General features: G+C 38.8%; 2 protein-coding genes and 1 long non-coding RNA gene across 4 annotated transcripts; 1 reads left to right on the forward strand and 2 right to left on the reverse strand.

The window, feature by feature from the left end:
- Positions 1-226: 226 nt before the first annotated feature.
- Positions 227-12,108, reverse strand: tmem235b (transmembrane protein 235b). Of its 2 annotated transcripts, none has more exons than XM_034708269.1 (4): positions 11,745-12,108; positions 11,568-11,619; positions 11,208-11,345; positions 227-1,022 (listed from the first exon to the last, which is right to left on the reverse strand). In XM_034708269.1, exons 1-4 carry the CDS (start codon positions 11,920-11,922, stop codon positions 776-778), a joined length of 615 nt encoding a protein of 204 aa, XP_034564160.1. In that variant the 5' UTR covers positions 11,923-12,108; the 3' UTR covers positions 227-775. The 2 variants fall into 2 exon arrangements, with proteins under 2 accessions (XP_034564160.1, XP_034564159.1); XM_034708268.1 differs by having other exon boundaries at positions 11,539-11,619.
- Positions 632-7,380, forward strand: LOC117830232. The gene is made up of 4 exons (XR_004634746.1): positions 632-977; positions 1,123-1,294; positions 1,674-1,776; positions 7,223-7,380. It is a non-coding gene; the product is annotated as an uncharacterized LOC117830232 (long non-coding RNA).
- A 1,282-nt stretch (positions 12,109-13,390) lies between the features above and the next one.
- Positions 13,391-16,990, reverse strand: birc5a (baculoviral IAP repeat containing 5a). The gene is made up of 4 exons (XM_034707565.1): positions 16,744-16,990; positions 14,348-14,457; positions 13,915-14,032; positions 13,391-13,667 (listed from the first exon to the last, which is right to left on the reverse strand). The coding sequence occupies exons 1-4, from the start codon at positions 16,849-16,851 to the stop codon at positions 13,575-13,577; spliced, it is 429 nt and encodes a 142-aa protein (XP_034563456.1). The 5' UTR covers positions 16,852-16,990; the 3' UTR covers positions 13,391-13,574.
- Between the last annotated feature and the right edge of the window lie 32 nt (positions 16,991-17,022).

Here is a 17,022-nt window from a genome sequence, read left to right on the forward strand (position 1 = left end):
GGCAGCACTTTTCCTTTTTGATACAGTTGATACAAGCATCCTTGGGAAAATATCTTAAATGTTTCATATGTTTTGAGATGTGATGAGTAATGACATGAGATTGGAGAGTTTAAAGATCTGCTCAGGCCTGAAAATATTTGGTGATTGCTAGATTAGCATTGTACACATTAAGAGCAGGACTGATCAAAATAAACAGCACAAAAAAAAAAAATCTCTTGATCAAGTATAATTTTTTGCATTGGAGTCATGTAATTTTTATGAATAACAATTATGACACAGTTTGATGAGATCATCCAGGTACCATGATGGCACAATGAACAGAAGTTTAGCTCATGATATTAAACTGAACATGTCTAAAATATATAGAAGAATCAGCTTACTGTAAATAAACACAGTTTGTGTAAAGTTGTGTTTGAATGAAAATGTATCTACATGTCATTAAGCATGGCTTAATCTTCAAATGTAAGCTTGTCTGTGAGTTTGGCACAGTTTCAATGATACAGTATGACAATCTTACGGTTAGATGCACCGAGTCGAATTAAGAAGCAGCTCAATTTTTCACCACAAGAGGGAGTACTTGGCTAAATTTTACTTGGTGTAGTGCACTGCTTCATTTACAGAGAATCCCACCAATCTGTACTTACCTCTTAATCATAAAACACTTGATATTGTCCAAAAGTCCATCAAACCTTTGAACTTCAAAATCTCCTGTTGTGTGTTTACCTTGCTGTAAGTCAAAAACAAACACTGTAATTCAGCCCCACTCCAGGTTGTGCTACAGGCTTATGCTAGCTAGGCCATACTTGGGCTGCTGTGCTGCAGCCTGGCCATCCGAGCGGCTATGAGCAGCAGAACACCAGCGACGACCTCCAGGCCGTAAGACAGCCAGGCCAGACCCAAAGACCAGCCGAATGAAGTGTGAATGTACGCCAAAGCTTCTGGCCCCACCAGCCTCTCTGTCTCTGCAAGGGCCTGCTGTGAGTAGATGATGTAGAGACTCACTCCACACAGCGTTAGCAGACCTAGAGAGAATAACAAACATATGAAATATATTTCATGTTGAGTATCATTGACTATGTATAAAGATGGATGATGCATATCCACCTTCTTCTGTTGTACAAGCACATAACCCCAGTGATGGGCAGAAGTTCCATACAGGAGGGATCAGCTGATGGAGGTAGAATATTGTTGTCCCTCCCTTCTACAAACCAAGACACGACTCACCAATTAAAAGATCCCTCAAGCACAACACACAAAACAGCTCCTGGAATCAGTTTGAAGTGGACACTCACAGGTACAGAAAGTTCAAAGACTTTGTTCTTAGTGTTGGTCATATATCTAAATATAATGACAAAAACAATGTTTGAGTTAAGTTTTATTTTAAAGTTTGACAAATTTCTGTTCTCCCCTCCCTCCATGACATTTACTCTTTCCGCCTCACCCAAAAAGCCCTTCACATAGCAGGCGACCCCTCCCACCCGTCTCACAGCCTCTTCAGCTTGTTGCCATCAGGAAGGAGATCACGCAGTCTCCGGGCCAGAACCAGCAGACTGAGGAACAGTTTTATCCACCAGTTAGTCAGGATGCTGAACTCTCCCTGTTTTGCCCCATCTTCCCATAGTGCCCCCTTCACAGACTAAACAAACTAAACTTTTATTTTTTTAACTTTGTAGGCAGGCTTGATGATCTACTGTATACTGTCAGAGGGGAGTGCTCCAGGTTTTTTGGCTTCACTTATGTGTAGCCTATGCAGTCCATGGTTTCATACAGTCTATGGTGAGTACATTTTATTTTGTCTTTACTTTTAAAAAAATCTAATAGTTATCAAGTTATGAAGAATGAAGTTAGTTATGAAATTGAATAAAAGATTCGTGGGAAAATAAACAACTTCTATGATTATAGCCTAGACCTTTACTTACCTTTTTATACTCTCTGTCTGTTTCCGGGTGTCTCTATAAGACAGGCTTTTATTTGTTTTTGATTATAAAGATATATCATAAGATGATAAAAAGAATAACTATTGTTGCTCTAAATCTGTAAGAATGTTTAACTACATAAAAAAGTATGGCTTATATCATATGGCTACATATCAGTAGCAAATCTATAAGACAAACTAAAAACATATAAAAGCTAAACATATTAGCATATGTGTTTTTTTTTTTAATTGTATATGGTTTACTGCAAATATCTAGCTTGATATATGGAGAAAAAAACTGAACTTATCACTGCTATTAAAACCTTTTTTTCCATCTATAAAGCCAGCAAAAGAAGCATGGTCCTCCTCATCCCACCTGTCACTCACTGAGATGTGCATTTATCTTAATCCTAATCAACGTGCAGGAGACTGTAGTGCTGATCGATGCCATGCTTGTATGCATACGATTGACTAGTACATATTAAGCTTCTAGCTGGTTGATTAATTTCTTCCTCCCTCCAATATTCAGTCTGGCTTTGAACTGTCTCTCTCAGGCGGATGTTGAAGTTCAGCTTTTTTCTTCAACTGGTTTGGGATCAACAGAGATGTGTCTACGACTTACAGCATTCAGGTTCTACTAAATTTCTCAAAGCCTCGGGGCGATGATTAACGTGATGAGTAACGAGTTGTGCTCGATTGACGGTAAAAAAAAGGACATCATCGTATAATTATAATAGTAACAACAATAATCAATTATTAATCATGATGACATTGATAATAAACTAAGAAATGTACATATAGAAAAACAGTTCCTACTGTTAACTATATATATTTTTAAATTATTATTATTACTTTACTATCTGTTAGGCTCCTTTTCTTCTTTTCTCTTTTCTTTAGGTGTATATGACCCTGTCCTCTTTTATTACTACCGTATGTACACTGCCATACGGTGCAGGGGGTGGGGGGTGGAGGGGGGGTCAATTACATGGCTGAACCATCACTTATGCTATGTTTTGCAATGTAAAAGTCCCTGGAAAACAACCAATAAACAATTTAACAAAAAAAACAACAAAAAAACCCCAATGTCATCTGCCCTTACAACCAGGTAGTCAGCTTGACCTCTTACAGAAACCTTCATCTATTTTTCAAACATGCCACCACATCGAGCTAGTAAACAGAATGCTGCGGTTAATTAAGATCGGCTCGTATGTGAAATTTTATGATATAGGATAGTTTCTCTTTGGTATTTTCAATAAGTAGTTAGTTGATTAGTGGAGACAAAAATTATGAATAAATAACAATAACATATATGTGTCACACTAATAAGCTGGGCTAGATCTGGTGAGAACAAATGGGCACACTAGTATTCCTGTTTAAATTTGTAAATATTTAAGACTTTAGAGGAAATACAAAAGCTATTATGAAGCAGAAATTCATACCACTCAGTGCTCTGTGCAGAGAGCTCGTCCATTAAACCCAGCACTAACACTGGGCCATTAGATTCCCCAAAATCTCATATTGTGAGGCAGAGGAAATACACTGACGCATGTGCTGTCATCAGAGACTAGACAAATAAACACACACACACACACACACACACACACACACACACACACACACACACACACACACACACACACACACACACACACACACACACACACACACACACACACACAGTCCCCACAAGTTTCACACAGTGTTGCCATTGGAAACCCTTTGAATTCTGATGGCTTGCTACTGGTTTTAAGGGGATGCAAGGGGAGTGCAGAGGCAACCCAGGGTGGGACTAATAATCGTTTTATTACAATGACACCCTGAGGTGCTACGAGCTCAGAGTAAGGAGGAAGTGATGCTAATGTTGTGCAGAGAAGCAGAGATACACAGAGTGACAGACTGAATACTAGCTCACACAGATAACATGTAGAGATGCTCCCACTACTACTACTTTTACTACTTCAGCGAGTGATGGTTTTCATAAAATTGTTAATACGACTTTATGAGAAAAATACCCAAAGTTCATTGACCCAACTTCTTAAATGTGAGGATTAGCAGCTATTTTGGTCGTATGTGAACTTATCTCTTGCCTTTAAGCTAGCTTCATTAAAATTCAGCAGTAAGGAGATTGCTTGATTCATTGTGATCTTAAATCTTAACGTGTTAACTCTGTAACGTGAATATATACAGTTAAATATTTACAATTTCTGCTGTAAAAAGTTACACTAAAGCAACACAATCTTAAACTAATACATTGCCGAGACTGATTTTCATGTGCTGCAGTGTAATTAACAAGGTAGAAACCACAGTACATGCTTCTGCTTTATTTGTAAGTACGAATTGGTTTTCAACACAGAAGCACTTTGTAAGTGTTCTCATTAAAGAGGAAACCAAGTCATACTGTAAATGACCAGGAAGCAATAGAGAGACTCTGCAGGGAGCTCCGAAACAGACTCATTTGGCTGTTTAATGGTTGGTGTGAAGAAATTTCCGCTTTAGAACAAAGAACAAAGCAATTTAGAAAGATTTCTAATGATCACATTCAATAAAATACACACATTTTATACAGATGAACATACATACCGTGCACACACACACACACACACGCACGCACGCACGCACGCACGCACGCACGCACGCACGCACGCACGCACGCACGCACACACACACACACACACACACACACACACACACACACACACACACACACACACACACTGGTCTGTAATGGGACTATTTTTCCCCCTCTCGCTGCTCCCGTAAACAAACAATTTCCTGTTTGTGTCGGGCTTGTATTAGCAAAATAAATGCTGACTAATCGTGCTCCGAAATTACACAGGTATTAAAAATTGACTTGCTGCAGAGTAGAAAAAAATTAAACTCAGCAGCAGAAGGTGGATCAACCAAATATTGGGGGGGAAACAGACACCAAAGACTTCAAAAGAAAGACACCCTCAGGCTCTAGGGTGGGGAGGGTGACATGTTTGAAAAGCTGGACAATGAACAAGACCGTTCCCAAGACAAGTCTCCAATCTAATTTAAGCCTTTATTTCACTCAACACTTTTACATGTGCTGCTTATTAAAGGGGGAGTCTATAAAAAAGCCCTTAAAGTGTTTATCCATCACAAGGTCTGCTTCATGGAGGCAATAATGCATGACCATGAGAGAACCCAAAGATCCAGAGGAAGAGTTCAGCCCCATGTTCAGCACGAAGTACAAATGACCTGTTATTATAAAGCCAACATAAATATAATAGATTTCACAGTAATCATGGTAACATGAGTTGACGTGATTTATTTGATATGCCTTTAACTGACAGCTTTAGGGTACAGTTTAAGCTGCAGGTTTTGTGCCACTGACCCAAAACCCATGACTCCAAGAAAAACGACTCTGGTGTGTGACAAGCAAGTTTGATGTGAAGAGCCTAAACGTATTCAACTCTATTAACTTATCAGTTCTTTTTTAACCTAACAGGTTAACGTGTTACATGCAACATTAAGAGTCTTTCTCTTAATGTGAGATTAAGCCAAAGTGATCCTGGAGTATAAGGAAAGGGGACAACATCGTTATGACACACAAAAAAAGACAACACTACAGATCCCTGGAATTGAAGCCAAAACATTGAGAGACCTCTGGAGACTGGCTGCAGTGTAGGTCATAAAGTCTGTATTCTCAATCATAACAGATGGAACATGCGCCAAACTAGAAAATTAAAGTAAATGTGCTTTCTATCATAGCATTTAGTTCTCTCCATGCTGAGGTAGTTCAAGGTATTGATTTTTTATATGAAGTTTAGTTTTGAATGTTTTGGTTTAGATGTTAAAAAGAGGGGATGTGACATCATGACTGACAGCTCTGTTGACAAATGCAGGCTCTTGCAGAATTAAATTAGCAGATTGCAGCCACATTTTTGGCAAAACATTGGCATAATTTTCATTACAAAGGGAGATGTGCGCACATGATCCATATCTTCAAAGAGTCAATGATGAAAAACTTCTCATGCTGTTGCTGTTAAACACCTTATGCAAGAATAATGGTGACTTTAAACAAGTGGTAATTTATAACCAACAGAATAGTGTTAAGGTTTTTCCTGACCAATGGCAAAGGGTTTACTTATGTAATCATTGATTTTACATTAATATGGACAGCACACCTCCATCTCCCCTCATTATGAGAACTGAAGCCCAAATACTGCCTTGATGGGGACGGACATATTGGACTGGTGGAGCCAAAGACATTAGCAGAGGCGATCTGGCTAATAGAGCTGCAGGAGACGTGTCACACCTTTTCCCCAAAAGACACTGTTAACTTACGTCTAGAAAGTTCAGTAAGTCTTGTGTCAGTGTTTTCTCTCACTGTTCCTGCTACTCTGTTAATCAGGTACATTATGCTGCATCACATCCCCTCTTTTTAACATTAAATACCTAAGTAAAATCCATCTCAGAAAAATGAGCGTGTGCCCATAAATCAGCATGATAAGAACTAACTGCTATGACAGAATTAGGCAATGGAGGCAGAATTAATTAGCTTTACTGCAACCAGACACCAGGGGGAGCTCTACACGTTTTGGCTTCACCCAGAGCAGCTGTTGCATGTTTTATACAGCCTATAGAAATAATATGAATTCATTTCACGCACTTTTGTTGTATGTACTGTACAATTACGCAGTATTTTGGGGAGGGGTCCAGCTGCAGACCTCTGCTGCCAGGCCTCTACCTTTGCAGATCTCCCCAGTGATGCATCTCTGCACTCAGGTCCGTAAGTGGTAAAATTTGTTGTAGTGATTACGCCTGGAAACAATGGTAGGTGGATATTCTTAAGTATCCAAAACAGCGAAAAAATAAGTCTTAATGGACCAAACCTCAATTTTTTCATTTTTCACAGTTTCATTTATTTTAGGCTTTAATCAAACTACTTAATGTCACACCAGTACAATGTATTTTTTTGTTTTTAAATAGTTACACGAACGTTAGCATTAGCTATACTACACCGACGTTAGTGTAAGCTACGCTACACGAACGTTAGCGTTACTTACATACAGTGCATAGAGGACGAGCCTTTTCATTTTTGAGCTTGGTTAAAAACTTATGTAAAAAGGTTTTGCAGATCATGTTAGTTATTTGTGGTCTAAAAAGGTTTAAAGTTTGTTATTAAGATTAATAATTTTACTGATGTTCTGGCCATAAGGAGAAAATGTTAACTGAAGCAACACAAAAAGACTTTGCTGTGCTGCGTGATTTAATCCTGTTTAATCAGAACTTTGTTTACCGAGCTGATCTGACTTATTACAGTTTCTCTGTCTGTTTTAGATTCATCATTCCATCACTTCATGAAGCTCAAAGCCTTCAGTCGAATGCTGCAAAAGATGGTGTAACCTGTACCACTGCCCTAAATTTTATCCCACAAAGTGTCCGAGACGTGATTGGTCCCTCATGATGTTTAAGGCCGGGCATGGTCATACTAACGTTCATTAATAAATAACCATACCATATAATCATATCTTTCATATACTCTTCTTTCTGTCCAGTGTATCGCAGTAAACAGGTAACAGGTTTAGATACTTTCATTGCATGTATTACAGGGAAATGGTACCAACATATTCACACATTTTCAACTCGCTACAAGTTCCTCTGCTGCTTCATCACTGTCTGGTGTCTCCTTTGTCCACGCTGTCACTTCTGTGTGATGTTTATGCAGCCGAGAAAAAAGTAGCATATGGGCCAAAGTTATCAATTTGATGATATGATCATTGTTTTCATTCTATTTTTTTGTTATTCTAAAGTGAAGCATTTAATAATGCACAAGGTTAAGCTAAAATAATAAAAGTTTTACTTTATCTAGAGTTTGCAGCCAGTAGTACATTGCTGTCTCAATGAAATGAGAGTAAAGAGGTAACAATATACTACAATATTAAAAATATATATTAAAGCTAGGGTTGGTAGTCACGGAAAACTAGCATTAGTATGAATGTACCTTTTCCTCAGGACTCCGTCTAACCCCTCCCCCCTCCCCTCGGAGCTTCTCCAAAACGACGCCCCCACGAACATATGATTGTGACTGATTGAAAACCGGTCCTCACCAAAACATTATCATAGTGAAAGTTAAAAACACAAACAAACATGGCTATGTTAGTACTCACAACTGTAATGCTACATTATCCAGTTATACTGGTGACACGAGATCAGGAGAAAAGTTATAATACATATAAAACTGTAACAGCTCTACTGTTTGTTAAACGTGTTCAGTATAGATGTTCTTAATTCCTACAGTGTTGACAGTCAGTGAAGGCAGAGGTATAGAGTGTGCGAGCGAGAGAGAGGAGAGACAAGAGAAGTTCTTTGTTCATTCAAACATTGATTGTTGCTTTGTTGGTTGGCATGATGAGCTTTAAGTTCCAACAACAGACTGAATGAGCTGTGATTTTCTTCAAATGAATTTCACACTCAGTAGATATTATTTTCCATTCTTACTTTATAAATCAATTGTAAGTATAAATGAGATATGATGAGTTAGGAAAATAAATGTTAATGTCAACCGGAAGTGAACACAAGACTTAATTTTCCAATATCTTGCATGCTTTTTATGGATTAGAGGAAAAAATGAACTGAAATGTTAAACCAGAAGTTCAACACAATTTTATTCTGAAACTTTTTGCACGTGTTTCCGGCCTTGACTGTGGAGGTGCATCACTGGGGAGGTCTGCAGAGGTAGGGGGCCTGACTGCGGAGGTCTGCCACAGACTGTCTTGGTATTTTGACATACTTCAATGTAACATCTTGTAACTACTGTTTTCACTTACTACACAAGCTTTATTTGTCACACAGTAATTTCCTTGATCAGTGCCCCCCTAATTGAAGTTCCAGCATGTGCAGGTTTCAGAAGCCCTTCACAAGTGTTATATTCAACTGCTTTGAACAAATAATGTGAAATGAAATCAGTGTGAGTCAAAATAAATAAGATTATACAAAAACAAATTTGGGATTCAGTTGTTTCCAAGGCAATATAACTTTGCTGTTGTTCCTCCCCTCAGACCAATTAAAGCTCTCATAACCCATCTGACAGAGAGCAAGATGAAGCTCCTCCGGTGTAACACGCACACACACAAATACAAGACCTACCACCTACCCGTTCATGCATGCATAACCAATATGGCTCAATTTAGCAGCCAATCAGTCTTGGATGGTAATAGATGCCAGTGGCTTTGCCCTCATGAGGTCAATAACTATAACTGATGTCATTTATAGTCCTGCAGCCTGGCACAGGTGCTCCAGCTTGTTTAAATTTACCATATGGACTGTCTTTGCTGCCATTTTCAACAACACCTTCAACAGTTATCAAGTTCTTTTAGCTACTTTGTTAATTTCACCAAATAATTACATATCGCATGAATTGAGTCCAATCCTAATCATGTTACCTGTTAAATTGTAAATCTGTTATTCCCTCTGATATCTGATTTTCTATCAAAACAAGAAAAACAATCACTTAAATGTTACTCAATGTTAAATTACTCAGTGGTTTATCCATATATCAGTTATTGTAACATAACTAGGGCAAGCACTTATCACACCAACTTTAAATCCATGTACCATCTTCAGAAACAAGCACTAAGAAACATCCGTTGTGTTTACCATAGACATTCCTCTCAGCCTCTGTTTCACCGATTGTGGGTCCTCACTGTGTATCAAGATTGGCCTATTTGTACAGAGCTCCTTAAAAACATAGTCTTCCTCACTCCTCCTGTGACATGTATCCATGTAACAATCAATTTCCTAACTACTCAAGACATGACTGTTGTCTTCTCAGACCCTTTCATTCAAGGACTTCTCAGTCTCAGGTTAGTATAATCTACTGAGGATCCAACTTACTGAATTCTCTCCATTTACAATCAGAGGTTTTTCCTCACAGCAGTCTGAAAGCTAGTCTTTTCACCAACCACTATTTTCTATATGGAATGGCTTCAACAAACCAACTTTGTCATCTATCATAGTTTTTTTCTTTGTTTCTATTGTATAACTGTTCATTCATTTTCTTGTTTTTACTATAAGCTCTAAGCTAAATCATATTGTCAAATAATCAATCATCAACCTTTATTTATGAAGCACCAATTCACAACAAATGTTATATCAAGACACTTTACAAAAAGAGCAGGTCTAGATGGTAGTCTTTGCTATATTATTCCAAAATTAAGATAGGATAAGATTTTCTCCCCTCTTACAGGCAAGACTCGGTCTGATCTCAGCTTTTTGAGACTGTTAACCACATTGATTGTTTACATGTACGCCCCGTAGAGAGGCATTTTTTGATGTGTCAGGATCAGAGACTACATGGGAGTAGTCACCATGACATCACCTATTGATTGGGTAGTTGCCATCTTGAAAATGCTAACTCAACCTAACTTTTGGACACTGATTTAAGTACAAAGTATTTATTTTAATATTATGAGAGAGAATGACACTCTGCAAGCCCCTGGTTTTTAGGCAAACATAATTTTGTTTCTCATAAATAATTCTCTACGTGTAAATAAATGAAAATTAAAATCTTAAATGATACAAAAAGTAGTTGCTGACGTTTTGATATCCATTAAAAAGTGAGAGTATATTTCTATACATTTGTGGAAAAATGTAACACCTGGTGCAAAGCATGTTGAGAAAATGGTGTTAACAATGACACATACACGGTTAGGAAATTGAACAGAGCTGTTCACACCCCTTTTGTATCCTGTTCCTTTGAAACCACAGCCATCCAAGATAAACTATTTCAGCAGAGTGTGTGTGTACAATAGCCTGTTCTCTCCCTAATTCCTTCACCTAATAGATTTTTTTTTGCTGAACACTGAGGTCAATGATCCAGAGCAGAATTATACTGATCGTTATTTCTCTCCTGCACTTACTGTGTCACATTTGAACATGACAATTAAAATCATGGGAGACAATTTACAGGTCAATATGTTTGTGGTGTTCGAGCAACCAGGGGTTTCTTAATCCTTTTTTTCTGTGAGAACAGCAGTCAATAATGTGCAGATGTGAATCTCCTCCTTGTCATTCCAAGCTCTTTCCTGTATTGTTTGTCATAATTGCTACACTTATGACACTAATTCCTCTTGGTGCATGACTACCACAGGGCATTGTGGTTGTTTCCTTTAATGGATCCAACGTCATAAGCTGCTAGATTGTCTTAGCGGGTTGCACAAAAACACCTCTACAACTAAGTGTTTTCCATTTCAGCACCTTAAAGGGAATGACGTCATCTATTAGCTCACATATAGCTGGAAAAACAAGCTGAACTTGAACTTACTGCTGATGAAGAAGTAGGAGGCTGTGCCGGTCAGGAGAGCAGAGCTCCGGGCCAGAGAGCTGACCAGGCCACAGATGCCTCCAAACAGCAGCAGGACCAGACTGAGGGGGAGAACCACCACTATGGCGCTGTGCATGGCTGCTTGTAAACACACACACACACACACAAACACACACACACACACACACACACACACACACACACACACACACACACACACACACACACACACACACACACAGGAGAAACAGAGGGAGCCTCTGTGGAGTCATGGCCGTCTAGACACTAAAATTTGACGGGCATAGTGTGTGTTGTGATGATGAGCACTCACTCAGCATATGCAGCTCAGTCTCAGAGTACCTGGAGTAATCTGCTGCGAAGGAGTCGATTGAGTCCGTCTGTATCTTCCCACCTGGATAATTCAAATCAGAAAAAAGCTCAGAGGTTGAGCAAAACTGAGAACTGACTCAAGCAATAATGGTATTCATCAGGCAAATGAGGCATTTAAATGACAGACATGATCGGAAAGTAGTTTACCTTCATTGATGGTCCACAGACCGGAATGTGAGCTCATGTCTTCAAAGTCGCTCGCGTTCATAGGATTCATCTGTATGATGTACCAGTACTCTGTTCCGAGGGAAGCAGACAAAAGGGCGAAGCTGAGCAAACCGCAGACTCCGGCTGCGACCACTAGACACCCAAAGGTAACCTTCATCCTGCATAGGTGAGATATTATTCCACGCGTAACGGTGATGGAATCAACTCGTGCGTAACGCGGATAGTGTTGGTCCAGTCTTTCGAACGATTGCGCACATCACAAGATGCAGAAAACTCTCCTCATTACAATGATGTTACGGTTCTCCAAAAAGCAGGGTATAACATCTGAGGAATGGAGCTGGAGTGATCATTGACTGAGTGAATGAAAGCACAAAGCTGTGCGGGGATGGTAGCCAAAGCTTGTCTGGGAGGGACTTGGATTTATGCGGGAAACGCACGCGTTTACGCAACACAGAAAGGGAGAATATGTGGGGAGATAGAGCTGTAGGGTGGATTTGATCAGATAATTAGAGGAAGAAAATTATTACAAATTCATCACACACATTTTACACTGGGACGTTGGTCCGAGCAAAGTATGACTTTCTTTTGGCTCGTTAAAAAGTTTAATGTATTTTCAGGACAAATAATGTTTCGGTGAATATGACAAAAAATTATTACTGAGTTTGTTTAAAGCTCCTGTGAACAGTTTTTTATCTTGTTATGAAAGAGACTGAAATTAATACTAATTTATCTTGGAGACCTAAAAAACAAAGAGACCATCAGCAAAATGATTCTTTATATGTATATAAATAGTTCTAATGCCTAAAACTGCTCATGCAGGTTGGGTGTCAGATGAAGTAAACAAAGAATTTAAGAGAATGATATATCTGACTGTGAAAAGAAATCTGGATGAGATTTTTTTTTTAAGAAAATAAAAACACTTTAGCCTGATTTATACTTCTGCATTGCATCAACGGCGTAGCCTACGCCGGAGGTCCACATAGCTCCAGTACCTACGCAGTCATACACACGTAGCTGACGCACACTTCCTCAATAATGTAACTACACATTGAACCAACACAGACCGCAAGCTCTGTGATTGATCCATTCATTTGCATTGTATTTCCCGCATTTACAGCACTTACGGGATCCCCACTCATGGTCCGTGTATTTCATCTCCTCCTCTTTATTCTTCCCTGTAATCATTTCTGTATGATAAACAGCAACATGTATCAGCTGTAGATTAACATAACACGCTCTGAGTTGCTGTAAAAAGACTGAACAGAGATCATAGCAGGGCCAGAAACAGGCTACTGACTATCAGAGACCAAATTGCCCTCAAGTGTTTCAGCGGAGTATTGCTGCACGTCATGGACACATGGATGCACAAGTATGTGGTGCTTATGTCCGCGTCGACCACTGCTGCATAGGGGGCGACGCAGAAGTACCAACTAACCTTTACATGTTTAGAACAAATACAGCAATAAAATAAAAGGTATAATCTTTCCCACAAGGGGCTCCAAAACCGACGTTTACAGAAAGACCCTCACTGGAGCTTTTAGCATTTTTCTCATGACAGTTTTACATATTTTAGGAGAATTCTACTCGAGTAATTTTTCCACATTAATACGCAAATTTGAACAAGGTAATTAAACAGATAACATTTATTGAATAAAACAAATCACATAAAAACAGAAGATATAAAAGATGGCAGATAAACAGTAATACAAGACAAATGAAAGAAACATAAAAATGTTAAGTCACTTCGAAGCAACCATCAATCACTCCCTCGAACATTGCCCCTCTCATTCATCAGCATCTATTCTCCTGTCACTCTTCGCCCATCGCTGTCTTGATGATATCCGCCCTCCTCAATTTGGCTGCCTCCTCAAACTTGGTAATGGTCTCGTTACAGGATTTGTTCTGAGAAAGAAGGAGATGAAATCTGGATGACAAATTATGCTGAGGGTTTTTGTAGATTTTAGTTTTGGTGTGGAATTAATTCACTTGTCACACACATAGGAATGAAAAGAAACGATCAAAGAAGGGAGAGATAAAAATGTGACAGTAACTTTGTTATATTTCATTCTAACCGTCAGCTGATTAAATTATGTATCTTGCTCGTCATGAACTAATTCAATCAAATTATGAAATCCTTTAATGAACGTACAATCATGAACTTGTGCCTCTCCTTCTGTAGTTTGAAAAATTCTTCCACAGTCAGCTCCTCGACCTTCTTCTTCAGGCTGATGAAGTGGCACGCCGGGGAATGAGATTTGTGCTCCTTTCTGGCAACAAAACAAAGAGACTGATGAATGAGGGGGGAATGCATAACTTCAAGGACTGCATGAAAATTATGCACAAGATATCCCCTGAATGCAGAGAGAACCATTTGTTTCATTAACGGCAGGAGTAAAAATGAAGTATGAATGTGAGAGCCATGTGCACAAAACATAGATGTTATAATATAGATGTTGCTTAACCATTCCCATTTATTGAGGGAATTTGACTTCTAAGAAAAAAAAGACTGAACTTAAACTATAAATCTCATGTGCTCGTGTTAGCATCTCTATTCCTCAGGAGGAGTAATGTGGTTATCTTACTCTGGCTCATCCTCGGGCTCCCAGCCCTCCAGTTCTTTGAGGCAGAAGAAACACATGGCGATATCTGGGCTGTTATCTGAGGGGGTGTGGATGAAACCAGCTTTGGCCATCTAGAAAAACAGATAAACAGCATTAACAAATATACAAATACAGAAACAAAATCTTTATTTTTTCCTTCGGTACTTTTTTGTATCTGTATTTCATGCTGAAATTATTAGTTAGAGGGAACTGAAATAATAGATCCAAAACATCATTTGTTATGGTAAAATATTTTACCATTACTAAGCAAAAACAGAGACAATTACTAATAGGCAGATTAACCAAGCGGCAACCTCCGGTCTAAAAATATGAGTCAATGCAGAACTGTTAAAAGCTGCAGTTCATCAAGGATCCGCTTGAGGCTGGCTCCAGAAGTACCGGAAGTCACATACACGTGATGGGGAAAAAGACGATCTTTACAGCAGAAATAAACATATTTACAGCCTGGTACAAAAGATGAGTGTAGTCTGAATAGCTCATTTCTCAATGTCCTCTCACTGTGACGGGGGTGAATTTTTTTTCTAACGCGGCAATTTTGAAGATATTGAGATTACTAGTATTCCAATGAGAGGCACAGCTGACTGCAGGAACACTGTACCTGTTGGCTAGGAGGCTCAAAGCCCGCCTCTTTACGTCACACTGGCTCGACAGTGTGACGTAAAGCCACGTGAAGCCAATATGGCGGCCGCTGCTGATTGGCTTCAACACAGCGCTGAGAAACAGATGGGTGACGTCACGGATACTACGTCCATATTTTATACAGTTTATGAGTTTAACTGATTAGTGCAGAGAGGCAATAAAAAAATCAATTACTTAAATAAAAGATTGATAGTTTCAGTCATATACAAAATACTGTTCATTCCAAATGTTCGCCTGAGAGGAAATGTTTTTTTATTTATTTGCCTCGTTATGGATTAAATATCTTCAAGTTTTGAACTGTCACCATGAAAAATATAATACACCTTTCTGTCAAATTGGGCTTTGGGTATTGTGTTATGCATTCTTAGAATAGAATAGAATAGAATAGAATAGAATAGAATAGAATAGAATAGCATGTACTTTATCTATATTTATATTTTAATTTTAAAAAAATCTTGGCTTTTTACCTGACTTTTAAGTGTCTATGGGTTGTGAAAAAAAAGTGGAAAACAATTCTTAATGCTGAGAATCACAGCAGGTTAAGATCTTCATATGCAGTTTTAGCTTTTTGAATTGGGGATATGTAACCCTATGTTATTTAAATGTGGGTATGTTTGGCTAAGGGACTGTCTTTCAAAACAAGCTACATGAATGTCGAATGGGCTTTGTAATCAGGTCTAGAAATGTTGCACCGGTTTTTGGAATTCTTTAGATCAGGGGTGTCAAACATGCGGCCTGCCAGAGGTTCCAATCCGGCCCAGCGGAACGACTTTGCAAAGTGAAAAAATTACAGAGAAGACATTAACTGCAATTTTTCAATAAAAGTAACTACTATTCCAAATGTGTCTTCTGGGGGTCGCATAAAATCATAGTGCGGACGGAGCGCACCAGAATGGCACATTTTTTCTCAAAGTGAGAAAATAGATGACTTGCTGTTTGCATATTCTGGTTGAGATTCATAAAGACTTTTTAGAGCACTATAAGGTGATCAACTAACTACTAACACTAACACTACACCCCTGCATACAACACTGTCCAGCAAGCACACTGTTCATGCTGGAGCTGAGGGGTCCAGAATAATCAACTTTACCTTCTTCATTATTATAATATATCTGTTCTTTTGCAGTAAACATTACACTCTGTGTCAGGTGAATGGGTAACCTGTGTGTTTGGTGTGTTTGCAGCAGGTTTCAGGTCTTAAAGAGTAACATTTTCAGCCCCACTATGAGACTCATCATGGCAAAAAAATACAACAGCTGTTTTTGTAGAAAGATAATTCATTAAATGTGAACATTTTCAGAATCTACTATCTAAAAATTAGAGTTGTCGTTATGTATAGGTTATTATGTTATAATTTTACTGGTCAACTTGAGCTGTATGTGGCCCCTGAACTGAAATGAGTTTGACGCCCCTGGTGTAGATCAAGGACTGGGTTGTAGTCCCAACCAACCTTACTCAGTATAGTAAGGTATGGAGGAAACACTGACCGTAGTTCACTCAAATAGTCCCAAACAAACGCTTAATGTTACATTTAACACTACTGTAAAATGTTATGTTTACAAATCAAAGCTCTCCGTTACAAAACTAATCCGAATGAAAATAACAACCCCTTGGTGTAGTACAGCTTTCCTCAGTATCAGTGCTTTTATAGCAGCTAGCTTGTTGAGTTGAGACTTCGTTAGCCGTAGCAGAAGCCAACCGTTTAAACGTTCACTCACGTTCTCCGGGGTGCACGAACAGTCCTCGTCGAAAGGCCACCCCTCGAAAGTTTTAAGTCTGTTCTCGTAGAAATACATTTTGAAATCCTCTTCGTTGAACGGCTCCATCTTATTACGAGTTACAATAAATTAAAATAGCCTGAACTTGTTGGGACTGTGTGGACCCACTTGAGCCACTGAGCTAAAGAAGGATGTTTTCAAATGTTAGTGAGATTCTGCTTTGGATGATTTGATTGGCTGCTGGGGATCACATGCTTCCTGTATTTTCTTCTTCTTCTA

This window comes from Notolabrus celidotus, chromosome 18 (genome assembly GCF_009762535.1).
Source record: "Notolabrus celidotus isolate fNotCel1 chromosome 18, fNotCel1.pri, whole genome shotgun sequence".
Classification (NCBI taxonomy): Eukaryota; Metazoa; Chordata; class Actinopteri; order Labriformes; family Labridae; genus Notolabrus; species Notolabrus celidotus.

Excerpts from the sequence above, each read along its gene's own strand:
- tmem235b (XM_034708268.1), bottom strand. The coding sequence starts at position 11,922 with ATGAAGGTTACCTTTGGGTGTCTAGTGGTCGCAGCCGGAGTCTGCGGT. Across the intron at positions 11,620-11,744 it reads TCTGTGGACCATCAATGAAG|GTGGGAAGATACAGACGGAC; the intron begins GTAAACTACTTT and ends TGAATTATCCAG. Across the intron at positions 1,023-11,207 it reads CTCCTACTTCTTCATCAGCA|GTCTGCTAACGCTGTGTGGA; the intron begins GTAAGTTCAAGT and ends TATTCTCTCTAG.
- birc5a (XM_034707565.1), bottom strand. The coding sequence starts at position 16,851 with ATGGAGCCGTTCAACGAAGAGGATTTCAAAATGTATTTCTACGAGAAC. Across the intron at positions 14,458-16,743 it reads GTTCGTGCACCCCGGAGAAC|ATGGCCAAAGCTGGTTTCAT; the intron begins GTGAGTGAACGT and ends CTGTTTTTCTAG. Across the intron at positions 13,668-13,914 it reads AGAGGCACAAGTTCATGATT|AACAAATCCTGTAACGAGAC; the intron begins GTACGTTCATTA and ends CTTCTTTCTCAG.